Here is a 20,047-nt window from a genome sequence, read left to right as displayed (position 1 = left end):
TGGATGATCCATAGAGTTCACACAAATCCAGGAACAAATTTTTTTTTTTTTTTTTTAAATAATAACTCAGAAATACTTGCTTGATCCAAATACGAAAGACACACAGAAGGAAAAAACGCCCAGAAGGGACAAGCAGAAGTTAACAGGGAACCACAGGGTGAGCTGTTCCACCTGCTGGAGACAGACAAATACTGGAGGGGCTACAGAGTAGGCTCTGTCCTCATATAGGATACCCTTTCAGTTTTGGTCTGTCTCCACCTGCTGGAAAGGAGGCTCAACCCATGGTCTGGACTGATCCAGGATAAATATCTAAATATAAATAATTATTTAAAAGGGGTATAAAATCATTTAATTAAAACTCTTGGAAAGCTTGTTCGAATAACCATGTTTTAATACCCTTTTTAAATATTTTAATGTCTGATTCCATCCTTAATTCCTGCGGTAGAGAGTTCCACAGCTGGGGCTCGGCAATGGAAATAGCCCTTTCTCTTACGTTGTTTAAATGAGCAAATTTAGGAGATGGTATGGACAACATCCCTGTACCTGCTGATCTTGTAATTCTTAATGGAATATGAAAATGTAATGCTGAGGTTAACCATTCGATCTTTTCATTGTAGAGAGTTTTATAGATTAGTGATAGCACTTTATGTTGAGCTCTGTATTTAACAGGCAACCAATGAAGGTCCTTTAATATTGGTGTAATATGATCAGTTCTTCTAGTTCTGGTTAAAAGTCTAGCCACTGAGTTCTGTAATAATTGTAATGGTCTTATAACATTTGCTGGTAGGCCTAAAAACAGAGTTACAGAAATCCAATTTTGATAAAACAAGAGCTTGTAAAACCGTTCTAAAATCCTTTGGAAATAAAAGAGGCTTCAATCTTTTAAGAACGTTCAATTTAAAATACCCATAATTAATGATTTTTTTAACCCATGTTTTCAGTGTGAATTCACAATCTAGAAAAATCCCTAGATCTTGGACCTCCAGGGAAATGGGATAATTTTTAGCAGCTTCTTGAATTTTAAGTTCCTTTGCTTGGCTTAATTTAGGACAGATATATAAAATTTCGGTCTTTTTTGCATTTAGAGAAAGATTCATTTGGGTTAATGCTTTTTGAATGGCAGATTGATATATATCCCAAAGCTTAAGTGTTAAATCAATTGATTTTTCGATCGGAATTAAAATTTGAACATCATCTGCGTGTATAAAATACGTAAGACTAAAACCAGATAAAATTCTACATAAAGGAAGCATATAAATATTAAAAAGGGTCGTGGACAGAGAAGATCCCTGGGGTACACCATGTAGAAGATGCCTCTGTATCTGAGATTCTAAGCTCAGATCTTCTGGGTATGTTCCACAAATATATTCTATAGGTGAACAACATTTCAATTCTCTGGCATATCTGAAAAATGTATGGGATTGTGTTCAGTATGCACCAATCAGAACCCAAACTAACAGCTGCCTAAAGCTTTGCCACATACACAGTGTGAACTGGATAACACCTTCAAAGGGTAAGTTTTCATAAGTAGCCTGAGCTCACACACATATGTGTGTTTAAAAAATGCAAGCGCTAGGCTTTTTTGAGAGCAGTTGAGAGGAAGATTAAGACTAACAGAACACACAAGTACGGAAGTCTCAGAAAGGACTAGAAGGTTCTGGGGACACATTAAAGTCCACGGTTAAACAAGAGTATGATTACTGAACTTTATGGATGTATTTCCAGTCCCGTTAACGAGTTCTATACCAGTGGTCCCCAACAGGCAGTCGGTGGGACTACTAAAGCCTGATTTGTAGTCTACGCCCTCTGGAAGTCAGCACTGGATCTTGACTGTGGTGGCGGTGGCAGCAGTGGGCAACATAAGCAAGAAAGGGGGAATGAACCAGAGTTTGCTGGCAGGCCTTGCACCACCCCGGTTTCTGTGCACAAAGTGGGGTTTGGCAGCACATGCTGGCTCCGTCCCTGCTGCCACTGCTGTCTGCAGAAGCTTCAAGATAGGGGTGGAGAGAGACCATGGCTGACCCTCCATGTCACACCTTAGAATAATTGGGGGATCAGTGTTCTAGACTTTAGGACCAAATTTTAATCACCAACATAGTGTGAATCAAAAAACTACAATGGCACAGTTTCATGATACATCTCAGCGATATATTTTGAGGGATGGAGGATCTAGGAGAAAGAAAGTCACATACAACACTTGGGATACATTTGTACTGCCTTTGATCCAATGAGGACAGCACTAGCACAAACTGACTCCACAAATTGTCATGCCACACTTCAGCTTTCAGCTCCTCTTTCAGCATGGCAAGGGCTTTCCAATTCATCAGAACCTTTAAACACAGCAAGAAAGCACCAGTCTTACCAATTCTGAAGCTGGTCAAGGCAAGCATTGGGCGGGCCTCCGATACAAGCAATCTGCTGTCTGCGCTTCCAGTCCACCAGTTCCTCGTTAATCAAAGCGCTCTGAGTCAGGTCCATCTTGTTCAACAACATTACTATTTTATGTATCACTTCCTGTGGACAAGACCAGGCCATTACTGTCCTACGCTCAACTTTCACTTTTTTTAAATAAGCAGCATCAATCCAGCTCAAATTACTGGAAAGAGTCGGTAACAAAATAACATTTACAACAAGATGCAGTCATGGCAGTGTGTGAAGGCGTTCCATGACGAAGAGATTTTCCTTTCACTCAAAACATGAGGAAAAGGTTCCAGCAGTAGATAGGTCTGCCAAAAGAGATGCAACTCCTCACAAAAAAACAGAGGATACTCTTTGGATGTCCTGCAAGGAAAAAAGCTTCCTGTTTTGAATCTATTGGTAAGCTTTTGAATCTCTCAAAAAGGAAGATCAACTTAAGCTCTCATTGTTGGAGTGCTCCCTGTGAATGCTCAGGGCACACAAACCAAATTTACATTGTACTCTTGCTTTAGGCAAGGTACAGTGCCCAAGTCATAACCCTTTACCACAAATCCCTTCTCATAATATTAAGAAAAAGAGCACACTAAAATTTGTAAAGATATACGCAATCTTTCTAGAGCATCAATAAATTAAAGTGAATGGTACCTTTCTTTTCATGTCTAGGGTTAAAAACATGTTCTGGATAACAATTTTTTCCTGTCGCAGTTCATTCTGGGCAAGACCATTCGGCTCATGCTCTGGAAGAAACAAGAAACCAAAACAGCTTTATGGAAGGTGGGCCTCGTGGGGAAATTTCTTTTGGGTTCTTGTAATACTAGGGGTCGCTCTTGAGGTCACTCTTTAACCACCTCAAATTTTACAAAACCTATGCCATTGCAGTTGTGGCTGCAAAAAATTCTATTCCTGCTGAACTAAAGTTTAAGAATTTCATCCATGTGGATCTATTTCCCTTGTTTATGAATCAGGAAAAAAAAACCCCCATTAAATTAAAAATATTTAGCAAAAATACTCTCTCCTCCTACAGAAATAATACAGGGACTTATTTACTAAACTGTCGTCAACGGTGGTAACTGCACTGTTTTACAGTAAAGTTTTTACTGTAAAACAGAGGAAGCTGTTTTACAGTAAAAACTTTAAGGCATCTTTTATTTACTGTTCACAGATTTTTAGATTAATGTATAATGTTTTGTTTCATCTGTTTATTGTGACTGTGGATGTTTTATTACACTGGGCAACAATGAAAGTGTTACTGACCTAAAAAGGTCCTACTCTGTAGTATCTTGATGTGCTGAACACGAATAGGACCATGAAAAGTTTTTATTGGCTCTCGTTTTGAAGATATTTAATATAGTTCACTTTCTATGTTTAGTCATGTAAATTTATCCAGTAGGACTGTAAATAAGCCTAGAATGATGTAATATTGCATCATATTGCATAATACCATCATGCACACATCATCCAGAGTTTATTACATCATTTTCTGATGCAATGCAGTTCTACTGCCATGCTGCTGCTGAGTAAGCTGACGTCAGCAGTGTACTATATGAAGCCCAGTCAGAAAGGGTGAGCATTTGAAATATTCATGCTGGCTGACTACTGCTGGACACTCCGCAGAGATGCTCCCAAACAGGTGTACAAGAGACAAGCAAAGAAATCTAAGACGTAGTCTATGACTTCATTTTTCAAACGGTATTAACCGTAAGTCTCCTACTATTGGCATACAATTCAAGATGTAATTATATTATTGCATATTACAAAAAAACTAGAGCCAGTTTTGCATTTTCACAGTCACATTCATGTTTAGCACATGGAAATTTATAAGAATTGACTAATTTCATTTCAGTAACATGACTTTTGTGAAAATTCTTGCCCAGTGTTATTAGCCGCATTGAATAACTGTATTAGACTTTGCAGAGTATAAGAACAAAACAGACAAACTTGAGTGTCACAGTTTCGACTTGTATTGCCAGAGCTGGGAAAGTTGCACATTTCTGGCCATAGCAAAGAATGAGGGTGGTCCCCTGTTCTGGGAATGCCATCTTCTCAAGGAACCACAAGGCCCAGTAAAAAGCTCCCTCACCCTCATTTCCCAAGATTGCTGGTGGTCTAGTGGGACCCTGCAACTCCTCCCCTCCCCTTAACAGCTCTACCTGGACTCTAAAAAAAAACACAAACCCCAGATAAGAAGCCCCATTTTCTGGTTTACAAAATGCCCCTCCTTTTCCCAACCCCTCTCCTTCAAATCCCCACCCCCCCTCAGACCGACCAGAAAGTTACCGGGGGGTATAATGGGGGCAAGAGCTACCCCCACTTGCTCCTGCCCCACACATAGGGCTCCTTTGCCCACTCATGGGGGGGGGAGACCGTGTGTATTGAAAAAAAAACCAAAAAACCCACACGCTGTCATGATTAGCCTAGAAAGTCCCATTTTTTCGGGATTTTCTGCACTTTAATACATAGGGCTCCATAGGAGTCGGCCTGGACCAAGAAAACAAATGTTAAATCTGATAGTAAACAGAGAGCGCCAGGTATTTCAAAAACATGAATAATGGCAGAGACTCACAGTGACTGGTGGCTCAGCAGCCGTAATGTATGATGTTATGCAGAGAGACACATTTTTGATTCCCAATAGATTTTCCAATTCCCCGGGCCAGCTGGGACTGTGGATGCCGCAAGGCATGGCAGATTAGGAGGGCGTGCACGCGATGGAGGAGGGGGGGGGGGGGGGAGTTATAATCCTTCCTGCCAAAATTCTCCTCTCAGGGCATCCCCCACCCCCTCTTTGCTCACCTTGAGTTGCGACTCAGGCTGCAGCAGCAATAGAAAGAGAAGGAGAAGGAAAAAAAATCAGCCCGGGGCCTTCAACAGCCATCTTTGTGCTACTGGATCCTGCGGCGCCCTGTCTCTTCTGTCTGCATGGGCGTCCTGTTACCAGGGAAACCCATGCGAAGAGTGGAACATCGCAAGGGTCAGTCAGCATTAAGAGGACTGCTGAAGGACCCGCACTGATGTTTTCTTCCTCGTCCTTGCTGCAACCAGAGCCCATGCCACAGGAGAAGAAACAGTGGTGCGGCAGCAGATCTGGATTTAGGGATAGGCAGTGGCGGCGATGGTCTAGCAGCTATAGGAATTTGTCGCCATGGGCAGTTGCCTATGACTAAATCCAGACCTGCTGCAAAGGCAATATTCACAGCTTCTGAGAGAGAAGAGGGAGTCCCACTCATCACTCAATGACATCCACTGGCTGGACTACCAGCAAGAAAGATTTGCAACAGTAGCTAGGTCGCAAATGTATTCCATTGGGCGCCCAGAAAGGCGCCTAGCTACCATTGCCGTTCGGGTGCTGAGCTAGGCGCTTACTTGGTCGTACCTCGACGGTATTGGTAGTTAGGCACCTTTCTGGGTGCTCAACGGCATAATTTGCAACCAAATAAGCGCCTAGCTCAGCACCTGAGCGGCAAGATTAGCTAGACGCCATTCTGGGCACCCAATGGATATGCCAACCCTTACCCTCTCTGGATGGCATACTTGGTTGACAGAAATTGACAGAGGGGACCTTCACTAGTTTAAAGGCTGTAGGGATGCCTCCTGCGCCACTAGCTGGTTGGCAATGGTGGCTGCAGCAGTTAAATAAGTAAATTATAACTGCTTCTGTAAGCAGTAAAAGCTTTCTGCTTCAGGAACTTGAACTCTATTCTGTTAGTCAGGCTTTGTTTGGGCAGCGGTTATTGCGCAATAAAGGCTTCTCAGGACATTTTTCCTGTGTTTTCTGTGTATTTTTGCTGTTCTATTTTATGTTTTATATCATTTTTGTGTGTTTAGAATTTTGTCAACCCCTCTGAAATCAACTGGAATTGAAGAGAGTGGTATATTAAACATTTTTAAATATCTAACTAGCCATTCTCCCTCCCTCCCCGGGCCTTAGCATTCCATCTCTGTGGGATCCCCTGCACTACAGCACAAAATGCTAAATGATCATGCTGTGTTTTAATTTGAGATAAAAGAAGTGATAGTTCAGAAAGCCACCGTGATAAGTCTGCATTGTTAAAGTTTTTATGTACATGGTAAATTTTGTATTCTTACTACATTGTTTAAATACTGTGTAGGCATAATGTGAAATACTTTTTTTTTTAATTGTTTTTGGTGCATACTTTGGGATGTAGAATCTTATGCAAAGGTATTCAAATTTGTTCCAGAATTTTTAGTTTGCTTTTGGCCATGCCCTTTGGGCTTTCTGCTCAGTTGGCATCAGCTCCTATTGGGCTATGGCACCGGGAGATTCCATTTGCAACTACCCTGGGTTTTTATTCCCCTCCCGATTCCGCCTAGCCATCGCAGCACAACTGTCCTCGGCCTATAAATTGCAGCTCTCTCTCTCCGAGACGCACCTAATGTGGACCCTAAGTTTGGCCGCTAGATACTGCCATTGCATAACAGCGGAGACACTCTTCCCCCCCCAGGGAGATGTGAACACCACACCTGCAGCAGTCCCAGGCCAGGCAAGGAGCAGAAGCCTGGCCCAGGAATCAAACCTAAGTCTGCTGCATAACAGTGCATGGCATTTGCCACATCTTGGCCAGCACTTGCCACAGAATCTTGAAAAAAGATGCTACAGGAAACTGATACGCTTGAGTATAGCAATAATTTTGCAGATTGCAAGCTAAAATCCGAGACCTGCACATATCAAGAGTAAAGAACAAATCCACATTGAGTCACTTTTAGCATAAATTAAATAACTGCAGAAAACCTGTTAAAGCCTGTCCATGAACCAGAAGTAAGGACTGCATTCCACCCCAACTTCCATCAAAAAATTAACTTTTTTCCCCCTCACCAGGCCTAAAACTAATCTCTCACCTCTGCTCTGCAAGGTTTTCACTTTAAAGTCATACTCATCTTGCACATCTTCCAGGTTCTTGATGTCTTGTTCTACTTCCTAACAAAAAAAAAACAAAAAAAAAAATCACAGAACTGCCTGGTTCTGCAGAATTCCACATCACTACAAGTCATGTACTCCCTGGTCCAATTTAAAAAAAAAAAAAAAAGACACACCATTTCTGCAAAGCAAGAGACCAGGAAAAAAAAAAACCACATGCTCAGGAAATCCCGGCACACACACCATGATGCTTTTCTGCCAATAAAATAAAAGTGAAAGAAAGCAAAAAAGACATTTTTATCAATAAGCATGCCCCCCCATTGCTGACAGCTCGCAAAGTCGAATGGCAACCTGCTTGATAGGCTCCAAGGGCAGCCCCATACTATGCACTCAGAAGAAAAATCTAGACATATATTGGAAACATATTTTCACTAAAAGCATGGAACACTATCTTCTGACAACTTAGAGGGCCAGTCAAAATTATATGGTTATCTAAATGTTTTTAATTATCTGAAGCTATCACTCCCACAAACTTTAATTCATTTGATTCTACTATGATAAAATATTTCAAAAAATCTTTTCTTCCTCTCCAGCATGATCCCTTTTACTTATACATTTGAAATACAACTCAGCTGTAATTTCTTGTGGTATGGTTTACACAGGGTAAACCAATCTCCAGTCAATAAACGGAGCAGCCGTCGTGCCTGGTCTCCTCTTATAATTATACTTGGGAACTCTCCAGATTTGATCTGGAGATTCAGGGTTTAGAGACCTGCTCCAGGTCTCTGGGAGAATACCTAGGATCTCTTGGTCCTAGAAAGTGAAATTAATTCTTAGCTGATAATTTCCTTTCCTATCGGACAGGCAGGCCAAACCACACAAGTGAGTTATGCACACCAACCAGCAGATGGAGACGGAGATACACTGACTCGCTAATGTCACCTCATATAATCCTGCACAGACAGACATCAGCCTGCCAATATTTCTGCAAAAGCCAACTGTGGACAACTGAACAAGCTTGCACTTTAACAATAATGTCTTTTTTTTCCTATTTCCAGGAGACCAAGAAGCACAAGACTCAGTATAGGAACTGCAGTAATGACAGTAAGAAAAAGAAGGTCCGCGCTTACCAGGATCCTCACCGATCTGGAATTTATCTGCCTCCGATTTCTGGAGGACAAAGCAGTAGAGCAATATAGGCAGCCCAGGGAAGGAGTGTGGACTGGCCTACCTGTCTTAGAGGAAAGGAAATTATCAGGTAAAAATTAATTTCACCTTCCTCTTCATCCAGGCAGGCCAGTCTACACAAGTGGGATGTACCAAAGCTACTTCCTAGAAGGGTGGGAAGCTGCATGTGCTCTTCTCATGACCGTCCTTGCAAAGGATGCATCCTCCTGTGCTCAAACATCCAAACTATAATGTCTGGAGAAAGTATGCAAGGAAGACCTTGTTGCTGCTCTACAGATCTCCAATGGAGTTAGCAACTGCAAGTCTACCCAGGAAGCCGCCTGTGCTTTAGTAGAATGTGCCCTAATTTGCCTGGGCAAGATCTTCTCCATAGCCACATAGGCCATCGTTATTACCTCCTTAATCCAACATTTCACTGTGGCTCATGAAGCCACTTCTCCCATCTTTATTTAACCATGAAGTACAAAAAGACTACCTGTCTTCTGGAAAAGATTAGTAATGTACGATATCGCAACAGATGCCGCCTTAACTCCAAGGGACACAAGATCCGAAGTTCTTGCTCATGCAGAGAGACATATCCAAAGATGGTAAGGAAAAGGACTGATTCAGATGAAAGTCTGAAACAATTTTTGGCAAGAAAGAAGGTATAGTCCTGAGCTGCACTCTGCCCTGGCTAACCAACAAGAAAGGCTCTCGACAAGAAAGAGCTTGCAATTCAAAAATCCTCCTTGCCGAACATAGTGACCAGAAAACAGCCTTCAAAGTTAGTAAGCAACCAGGAAAGCTGTCGAATATGAAAGGTGGGACTTGCCAAAAAGGTCAAGACTAGATTAAGATCCCAGAGCAGCACAGGTATCCTCAATAGTGGCTGAATACATTTAAACCCTCTCAAAAACCTAGCAACGTCCGGGTGCGAAGAGACAAAAGAGATCCTAAGGAGGAGAAGAACCCGCGCCCAATCGCTGTACGGGAAAGGTGAAAACTGAGAAGAAATCGTTGACCGCGCGGGAAGGCACCCTATAACTCGTCAAAGCTGGGACCTGCACCTTCAGCATATTAAAGGTTTCAGACGCTACAACTGACCCTTCTAGCTATCAGGTATAGAACAAATTATTCAAGTCTTTCGTGCGACAGCTGGAATCCGCCGTGTGATGGACACCCAAGGGCTTCTCCTGCAGAAAAGGTGGGTGGGGGAAGGGAACCTTGGCCATTCGACCTCTATAATGTAATGCCATATTGAAAATTTTGAACATTACTTACCTGAACTTTGTTCTTCACATCTTTCACCTTCTCATCCAGCTCCTTCTGTTTGTCCTGCATTACCGTATTCTGCGTGCTCCCCAGCTGATTCTGTCAAACACAAACAGGGAGCATTTTGTTCATAACTTATTATGCCTTTGGATCAGTTTGCCAACAGGTGGCTCTATAGAAAATAATATAATATCGAGAACATGTACAAGGATACAAAGATTTATGTACATTCCTAAATGCAGAAAAATGGAAGCATCAGAAGTTTGAAGTTTCTAAGCAACAGGACCAATCATCAAAAGTCTTCAACATTAGCTACTGACTATTTGTGTATCTTTCATTATCATTCGGAATTTAAACACCCCCAAAACTTGCAGTTACTCACCTCAAGCTTACAATAAGGGCTTGAACCTTGTAGGGTGGGATGGGAGCTTGATTACTGAGCATGGGATGGAGGTGGGGGAACACTTAGTGCCTTCTCATTGAGAGCTGCCACCGTTTAACAATTTGATAGTGCTACTAGACGCATGCAGTTAAGACAAAAACAAGGTTCGCCAGAAGGGAAAACAGCCCAGGGACACAGAACAAAAAGGCTGTCAACAAAAAAAGAATATTCTGTAAAGAATGTGGTTCTAAAGAAACAGGCCGAAAGGTAAGATACAATTGGACTGTCTAGGAAACAGAGGGTGTTATTGAGAACAGGGAGGCCAATGCAATAAAGTGCGCTCAGCCTAGAGCACAGGTTTATCTCATGTTTTGGACAAGCCAGAGCAACATTTGATGCAATAAGGGGATTAGCATATCCAAAACGCGCACCCAAACAAAGGCGTAGCTAATTGTGCTCATCACATGTAATTTCCATGTGGATGAGGCTATTAGCTATTACTCTGCGATGCAGGGGGGATAAAAAAAAAAAAAAGTCACCCAATGCACCCTTTTTAACCCAGCAAATTTAATGCCTGCTTTGGGGCAGGCATTAAGTCTCATGGCAAGTCAAGGAAAAACCAAAAAAATACACTCTTCTGTGGTTCCTCTTAATTAGTATCCCTGTGATACTAACATTTACTGATTACAATGTGACAAACATGTAAGGACTTGGGAAAAAAAAGAAAATTCTGCCGGGACAATATACATGCACAATCTACATGCTCCAGGCCGATTTTGCCGCGTGTGTGTAAATTATCTGCAGCGGGATAAAACACTTGTATTGAGCGCCCGTTTTCCTGACTCAAGCAGAGCCATGTCTCCCGGGTGCCCGATGCTTTTGAGTGCTAGGGACGCACAATTTAGGCCGGCAGCTCATTAAAATATAGCATCGCACACCCAGGAAAGGTGGATGTGCGTGCATTGGGAAAAAAAAAAAAAAGGGTGCCCAGTTTGGATGCACATTTTTATGTGCGTGATATTGCATCAAGCCTTTGAAAGTGGCTAGGGGCTGTAGACCCAAGAGGGATAGGAAGCAGTAAACTGATGAGAAATGTATTCCTCAGCAGTCAGAAGCTGAGGTTTGATAGGTGATCAGGACGGGGGTTTGGGCATCTTAAAAAGTCTTTGAAAAATCTGAAAAGGGACATCTGATGAGAGAAAGGTCAAGGAGCTGCTAGGAGGAGCCTGTAAAGGGCAGGGGTCTGCCAAAAGACAACACCAGAGAGGAGCAAGGGCCAGTTAAAGGGATACCATGGTAAGCTCAGAGCTCCCATTCCAGGTGGGCATGCTAATGCAAGAAACCTGCAAGAGCCTGTGGCTTGGAACTGGCTTACAGAGCAGCAGGTGGTGGTGGTGGGGGAGAGGGCGAACCAATGTTCCTTCAAATTTGTGAAAGGATTTGTTCACGCATGTTGTATAAGTTTGAGTTCAAATTTGTGTGTTACAAGCCAGTTTAAGGCAAATGTCATCGGAATGTCTTGGGCATACTACGGTTTTCCCTTATCCACAGGGTTCATGACCTGTGTGGGAACGCACATGTGCGCAGCTTAGAAGGAACAGTGGAGCGGTCTTAAAAGCAGTTATAAACTGCAGCACAGAGATCCATACCTGCCATATTTAAATGCCTGCCAGATGCACATGAAGGGCCCACTGTAAGCAGGAAAAAAAAAACAACCCCCCCCCCCCCCCCCCAAAACTTTATGCCATTTTGCTGCAATTTCAGGTCTGTGTATATGGCGTCTCTGGATTATCATGCAGCAGTTCAGGACAGGGTGTGAGGTGCAACCTGGCATAGTAGCATTGAACAGATGTGCATAAGATACAGTCCCAGCCATGTGGAGCTTACAATCAAGTCAAGACTGACAGGGAGAGAAGCCTATGAGAGGACTAGATCAAGGTAGTGGTGATGCTAGTGAGTTGGTGTGGTAATGTGTAATACGTTTATATGCCATCTAACAGGTTAATTTTAAACAAGTGCGCATGCGTCCATACACACATGTATTGGCATATAAGGGGAGGTACGCTGGAATTTTAAATCATGCACACGCTTGCGTGCGTATGATTTAAAATACGCCTACCGCACATAAAAGTATGCGCCTAATTTTAAGAGGTTACTCAAGCAAACCTACTTCACATATTTTCCATAGGACTTTGCCAGCTTTTACGCATGCATGTAAGCAGATTTTGAAAAACATGCTCGCACGAGGAATATTCCCAGTTTTTCTTAGTCCACCATTTTGCCCAGTCAGTTTCACCGTCATCTAGAACTCTCTGGCTCTTCATCCTATATGCCTCCCAGTTGACCCGGACCATTCACCCTGTTGTGTATGCACTAAAATGTGGGATCAACAAACTTGCTCCTCATCAAGAGCAGCAGAATAATTATGCAGCTAACAAGCTGACGTGCACTGTGGCATCCGGTTTTAAAATATGCATGTAACAGGTGGCCCCGCCCAGGAATGTCTACGCCCTGTCCCATTCTGTCCCCCTTATTTTTTTTTACTTGTTCATGCACATAAATCATGGCTTTTAAAATAGACCCCTTAGATTCTAAATGGCTAACAGTGTTACAGTCATTAAATTTTTTTAAAAAAACAACATTTTATATAAAAACAAACACAAAGCCTGAATAGACACAAATGACTTGTTGGCAAACTTTACAAAAAAAGCCTTCTCAAATAACTAGTTTGTTTTCCTCATAAATTCTGATTCCAAGACCACTACTGGGCTCATTACCTTTTATGTTAAGGCCATTTTGATCTAGTTGTCAAGTAATAAACTGGATTACATTTAGAAAAGGGCAAAATTATCATAATTAGCAAACGTGTAATGAATTTTCCTACGACCTTGAACATGGAAGGATTTCAAAACCAAATTTCCAACAAGGTCCGCAGTCAGGCCCGGAAATAGCAGGTGTGCACACTATGCGATTTATTTATTTATTTGTTTTATTTAAAGGCTTTTATATACAGATAACCGTTTGCACATCGTATCGGTTTACATGGAACAGGGTGATTAAAAGAAATAACGTTTACATAGAACATTTGGTAACATGGTAAAATTAAGAAATGGTACAAACTATAAACATTAATAATTAATCAAGAGGGATATAAACATATTAGTAAACATAATAAATTAAACAGGAGGGAAATGGTTGATTCAAGAGAGGAATACAACAATTAACAATTGGAGAACTCAGAGAGGTTTATAGATAAAGAGGATAAAGGGAAAGGGAGGCTAGGGTAAGGTAGGGGGAAACAAAAATGTAGAGGAGGGAGGGTGGGTGGGAAAAGGAGAAGGAACAAGAGAATAGGAGTGTGGGGTGCGAGGTGTAAGGGAGGAGAAGGCAATGGATGGAAGGGGTGTTAGGTGAAGGCTTGTTTGAATAGCCATGTTTCTAATTTTTCTTTGAATTTCTGTGTACAAGGTTCCAGGCGGAGGTCAGGAGGCACTGTGTTCCAGTTTGAGGGACCTGCTATTGATAATGCTCGATCCCTCATGGAGGAGAGGTGTGTGAGTTTAGGAGAGGTTATGTGAAGTGTTCCTAAGTAGGCAGATCTGGTGGGTCTATTGGATGTATGAAAGTGGAGAGAGTGGTTTAGCCATTGGATGTTCTGGTTGTGTAACGTTTTGTATATAAGGGAGAGGGTCTTGTAGATAATTCTGAAGGAGAAGGGAGCCAATGGAGGTCTCTTAGTATAGGTGTAATGTGCTCTTTTCTGCGTGTATTGGTGAGGATTCTAGCTGCAGCATTCTGGAACAATTCCCACTCTCCGGGGTCTAGATGCTGACGACTCAGGAAATTGGCTTGAACATTCTCCTTTCCCGCAATGTGTGAGGCTGCCAACCGAGCCAGATGTCGTTCTGCCCAGGAGAACAATCTGCTTGCTTCTAGGGCAACTAGGCAACTCCTGGCTCCTCCCTGACGATTGATGTAGGCTACTGTGGTGGTGTTGTCAGAGAGGACCTGAACAGTCTAGTGACGGATCAAAGGCAGGAACACCTTCAGCGCCAGGCGAACCGCTCGGGCTTCCAGGCGATTGATGTGCCATCGAGATTGGACCGGGGACCATTGACCTTGTGTTGATTGAGATTGGCAGACCGCTCCCCAGCCTGTAAGGCTGGCGTCCGTCGTCACAACAATCCACACCCTTTAGCAGGTGGTCGAGCGACAACTACCACTGAAGGCTGGAGATGGTAAAGGCATCTGAAACTCCTCAGAGACCGGCTTCCAACGGGACAGTAAAGCTTTCTGTAAAAGGACACATATGTGCGAAGGCCCACGGAACCAAAATCAATAGTTGAAGCCATAGAACCCAGGACCTGTAGGTAGTCCCAGGCTGTGGGCATGGAGAGATTCAAAAGATGTTGAACTTGGGCCATGAGTTTGAGCGCCCAGCTCTCTGGAAGGGAGACCTTCCCCACATGTGTGTCAAAAAGTACCCCTAAGAATTCCAGGACCTGAGCCAGCTTGAGGCTGCTCTTGGAGAAATTGACTATCCAACAGAGGGAGCCGAGGAGCACCAAAACCTTGTCGACTGCAGCTTTGCAGAGATCCTCCGATTTCGCCCGAATGAGCCAGTCGTCCAGGTAAGGATGGACCAGTACACCCTCCCGCCAAAGGGCGGCCGCCACCACCACCATTGCCTTGGTAAATGTGCAGGGGGCAGTGGCTAGTCATATGTACATATGTATATAATCCACGTATTATCTCCACCACCCCCTGTTTACCGACTCCTTGTTAAAAATTTATATTATTGTAAAGCTTGTTGCTAGGTTATGTTACATTGTGAACCGAGGTGATGTTTTGCAAACGTGCCTCGGTATATAAAAAACCCTTAAATAAATAAATAAATAAAATAAAATAGTCTAAATGGAAGCACCCAAAACTGGTAATGATTTCCAAGGTCTTGGTGATAGGTACCTCTTATGTTCTGGGCGAATCAGGATATGGAGATACACCTCTGTCAAATCCAGAGAAGCTAGGAATTCATGGGAGTGAACCGCTGCTATGATTGAACGCAAAGTCTCCATCCAAAAATGGGGAACTTTGAGTGCTTTGTTGACTTTCTTGAGGTCCAGAATCGGTCGAAAAGAACCATCCTTTTTTGGAACCACGAAGTAAGTGGAATAGTGGCCTAACCCTCGAGGGAGACAGACATGATGGCACCGAGCTGCTGCAGCCTGCCCAGAGTTTGACGCACCACCTGATGTTTCCGTAGGGGTCCACAAGGAGAGACCAGGTAGCGATCAGAGAGGCCGTGCAAATTCTAAAGCGTAGCCTCATTCTATTACTTCTAAGCGAACTGATCTGAAGTAATTTTGACCCATCCCTCGAGAAAAAGGGAGAGCCGGCCTCCTAGATTGGGGACAGAGGAATGGGCCGGCCACATCTCATTGGGAGGACTTTGGGGCGGATCCTTGAGGGTTTCCCTCCTGGAATAATATCCGACCACGAAAGGAATTAGACCACGATTGAGATCTTGTAGAGGGGTTTCTTTGTGGAGCCCCTCGCGACCTGTTGAACCTGCGCTATCCCCTGGAGTGAGAGCGTGAAGGTAAAAAGGATCTGGAAGGTTTAGGGCGGTCCTCAGGAAGCTTATGAATCTTGTTGTCCCCCAGGGACTTGATAAGTTGTTCCAGATCTTCCCCGTAGAGAAACTTACCTTTGAAAGGAAGAGTGCCCAATTGCAATTTGGAAGACGAGTCCGTCGCCCAATTTCGCAGCCAGAGGAGACGCCTGACTGAGACAGCTGAAACCATGGATCTGGCCAGCACCCTGAGGAGATCGTAGAGGGTATCCGCCCCATATGCAATAGCAGCTTCTAGATGTTCCGCCTCTGCAGACGGTACCCCCGGTATAATCCGAACCCAATTCGCCCCTTGAGGATCAGGGATTTTGGGTCCCTGATCTGTAGATGCCCAAGGGACCTTTGCAGGTGGAGGGCCTATAGGAATCCTTGTAGGAGAGGGGTCTGCGGGTGGCTCATCCTGCTGTAATAAACTGGCAACGTATGCTTTATGTAAGAGAAGGACAAAATCCATGGAAAAATGTCTAGGCGTTTTCCCTGGCATTGGAGGAGGGGGTTCATCGGGCTGGGGGCCAGGGCAGACATCTGAGAGATCCACGGGGCTTAAATCTGGAGGGGATTGATGAAAAAGCGAGTCCACTCCCCCATCTGGCACAGACTCTGTTGCGAGGTCTGCAGACAAAATGGCCACTTTCCCGCGTTTTGCAGGGATAGGGCTGGCCTAGCAGCGTGTTGCCGGGCCAAGCACGGCAGCTGATTTCTCCAGCGCAGAAGAGGGTCCCTCCCCGCCGGCCAAACAGTGAGAGCAAACTCCCTCTCGGGAGAGCCGTGATGCAGGCTCCCCGCACCCTACACAAAACGGCAACCGAAGCATGGTAGCACAGGATGGGGGGGGGGGGGGGGGGGGGGGGGCAGGAACTGCCGCTTGAGAACGGAAAAGTCCTCTGTGCCTGGCTGTGAGCGGCGAAGAGGAAAAAACTCTATTCCCCACTCCTTCCCCGAAGCTGTCAGCTCTTTGCCCCCTTTTTTTTTTTTTTTTTTTTTTTTTTTTTTTTAAAGGACAGAGGAATTTTGAACTTCTCTGTCAGAGACCCAAGGTATGAAACTTCTCTGGGGTCTTAACAGGGGAGGGACTGGACCACCAGGCAATAGGTCACCAGGTAGGGTCCTAGGCTGAGGAGATCAAGGGGCAAAAGCCCCCTAGGCCCAGATAAGAGCAAGGAGAACGGCTTTGCTTCTCCTGAAGAAAAAAAGACAAAATTTAACTTTTTCCCCTTTTTTTTTTAAAACTTTTTGATAAGCATAAATACTTGCTTGATCCTTTAGCAAGACAGAAAGAAGGAAGAAAGAACTTTCTGAAAGCAAATAACCGTCTAAAGAATGGGAACCGCAGATTCTGCTATCTACATCTGCTGGAGACAGAGAAATACTGAAGGGATGCAGGGGAAACACTGTCCTGATATAGGATACCCTTTCAGTTTTTCTCTGTCTCCATCTGCTGGAAAGGAGGCTCAACCCATGGTCTGGACTGATCCGGGTACGTACAGGGAATGGGAGCCTGCCTAGGATGTATGTGTGTGAGAGAGAGAGAAAGGGAACCTGCCCAGGGTGTGTGTGTGAGAGAGAGAAAGGGATGCCCAAGGGATGTGGGTGAGAGAATGGGAGCCTGACTGGGCGTGTGTATGTGTGTTATGGGATCCTGTCTGGGATGTGCGCGCATGGCAACCTGAATCTGTGTGTTTGTTTGGAAAATTTTTTACATTTTGTATAAGCTCTTAATTATTGGATTTTATTCTATTCCTTAGCTTGTTGGAAATATTCTTTTTTTAAGTATGATTTTACTAATATGATTGATTTATATTCCTCAGTTTTATTGCTTGATGAATAATTTATGAGGACTGGTGATGTTTGTTGCTGCATGGTTGTGGTTTCAAGTTCAGTTTCTGTTTATACTCTATTCTGTATTTGCAGATGGTGAGTCTTTGTTCTGAAAGTTTAACTAAGGTGGGCTATTCTGGGGCTGATGTAATAAGACCCACACTGATTTTTTTGGCGCTCGCGGCAAAAACTAGCAGAAGGACGGGATGTGATAATGGCTGTGTATGCTAGATACGTGCATAAAATCCACGCACACCAAACAAGCGCCATAATGCACACAGTAACGCACGTTCATGGCCCTATGCAGTAAAACGCACAGACCTCCGTACAGAAACTCGTGCAGACACCCATCACCGTGTAAACACCTGAGGTTGATTCTCGGGGCAAAAGCCTTTCTTTTTAAAAAAAAAAAAAAAAGAAGAAGAAAATTAGTGGTCTGGAAGTTGATGTGAAAGTGGATAGAGCAATATCTAAATCCCTTCATGATCGGACGCCGACCGCCAGCAAGAGCGTGAAATGCAGATCAGCGATTCTGCCTCATTGAGAAGCTTTCTTCTCTTCTAGTTCCGTCCACTGCTTCGCTGACCCATATAGTGTGTGGGAAACAGTGCGCATAACTGCACATAACATGCGCACACAAACCTGCCGCAGCTTTAGGGCTCGTTATTACATCAGCCGCTCTGTGTTTAAAAAAAAAAACCAAAAAAACATAGAAGGGGCAGCTCAAAAATTGTCTGCACAGGACAGTAAAAATGCTACTACCAGCCCTGATGGCAGTTTGAGAGTTATCTTTGACTCTGCGCTCTCTTTCAACACCCCCCCCCCCCAAACAATAAATGCGCTCTCTTTCAAACCCCCCCCCCCCCAATAAAGCGGTGCTGAAGAGTTTGTTCTACAAATTGCGAATGTTTCTCAACCCAAGTGATTTTCCATCTGTTTAGCAAGCATGGATTCTGCTGGCCCTGGATTACTGTAATGCAAGTTATCTCTAGGCCTCCTATTAACAACAATTTGACCCTTCAAGTAATCCAAAACTCAGCAGCTCCTATCTTAACTGGTTCTTGCCGTTTTGATCATATTACTCCTATACTTTACTCCCTATACTGGGTCCCAGTTCAGTTCTGATTTCTATTTAAAATATTATTTCTCATTCATAAAATTTTAAATAATGAGGCACCCTATTAAAGGCCTATCGACCTGAAAGGAGCTCAAGATCTCTGGTAAATGTTTGCTGGACCTTCCTACTGTGCAGCAAGTCAGACTTGCAAAGTAAAGGATCAAGATGTTCTCTTTTGATGGTGCAATCGCTTGGAATAATCTGCTTGAGCCCTTGCAACTGGAAACATGCTTTAAAACTTTAAGAAATTGTTAAAAACATATATCACCTGCACAAATTCTGTTCTGAATCCCCAGTTTGGCAAGAAGCTTAAAAACTGGATATAAATATACTGTATATTGAAAAGTGTAGCAGACAACGGTGAACCCTGCGGTAGCCCTGTTTCCAATAGAAACCAGTTTGATGTCTGGGAGTAATGTCTGACTTCTTGTGATCTATCATAAATATTCGTGTATAAATCAATCTCATGTATATCTCTACGGTAATTTTTGGGCCCCAAAATCAAGATTTATCTGTCACCTGCGGATAAGTCGAGGGTAAAACCAAGGGGGCTTATGAAATGGAGAAATCTTACTCAGAAACAAAACTGATAACTTAAGAAAATCGCTTTTATTTATCTTTTAAAAGCAGAATAAAGTGTCTCATAAGAAACATTTAACAACTTAAGAAAATGCCCCTGCTATATGAATCCTTCCCTCCCTCTACCATGGCTGCCCCTGCTGTCTGAATCCTTCCCTCCCCCCCCCCCCCCCCGCCCCGCGGCTGCCCCTGCTTTCTGAATCCTTCCCTCCCTCCTTCCCATAGCTGCCCTTGCTGTCTTAATCCTTCCCTCCCCCCCCCCCCGCCCCATGGCTGCCCCTGCTTTCTGAATCCTTCCCTCCCTCCCCCTCATGGTTGCCCCTGCTGTCTGAATCCTTCCCTCCCTCCTTCCCATAGCTGCCCTTGCTGTCTTAATCCTTCCCTCCCCCCCCCCCCCCCGCCCCATGGCTGCCCCTGCTTTCTGAATCCTTCCCTCCCTCCAGATTCCTTAACTCACCCGCTATCTGGACAACAGCACCTGCTCAGGGGCATCCTGCCTCCTCCTCTGCAGTCTCCCAGTGTAGAGGTAGGACAGCTTCTCCCCTATAACTTCTCTGGATCCATCACTGCTGCTATGAGGTCAATGATGAACCTGCAGTCATTCAGGCACATCGTCCCTCCTCTGCCGCGGGGTCCTAATGGCACGCTTTAAATCACGTGGTGCTAAGTGCACCAATCAGACCCTGGACTAGGAAGCGGGAGGACATGCCTACCTGTGCAACTGCAAGTACCATCGTTCCGGCACTATGGAGATTGATCTGTGGATCAGCTGACCGCGAGTTTAAGGAC

At 44.0% G+C, this 20,047-nt stretch overlaps 1 protein-coding gene across 3 annotated transcripts in view; it reads right to left on the bottom strand.

The window, feature by feature from the left end:
* Positions 1 to 20,047, bottom strand: part of STAT1 (signal transducer and activator of transcription 1) — a 167,647-nt gene that overhangs the window by 93,317 nt on the left and 54,283 nt on the right. For all 3 annotated transcript variants that reach the window (XM_029606088.1, XM_029606091.1, XM_029606089.1), the window contains exons 6-9: positions 9,740 to 9,829; positions 7,273 to 7,351; positions 3,064 to 3,155; positions 2,363 to 2,514 (exon numbers count right to left, since the gene is read on the bottom strand). In XM_029606088.1, coding sequence (XP_029461948.1) covers positions 2,363 to 2,514; positions 3,064 to 3,155; positions 7,273 to 7,351; positions 9,740 to 9,829 — 413 coding nt within the window. The remainder of the gene's footprint in view (positions 1 to 2,362; positions 2,515 to 3,063; positions 3,156 to 7,272; positions 7,352 to 9,739; positions 9,830 to 20,047) is intronic.

Source organism: Rhinatrema bivittatum, chromosome 6, assembly GCF_901001135.1.
Source record: "Rhinatrema bivittatum chromosome 6, aRhiBiv1.1, whole genome shotgun sequence".
Classification (NCBI taxonomy): Eukaryota; Metazoa; Chordata; class Amphibia; order Gymnophiona; family Rhinatrematidae; genus Rhinatrema; species Rhinatrema bivittatum.
The sequence above is the reverse complement of the archived record's forward strand: the minus strand, read 5'-3'. Positions and strand labels throughout refer to the sequence as shown.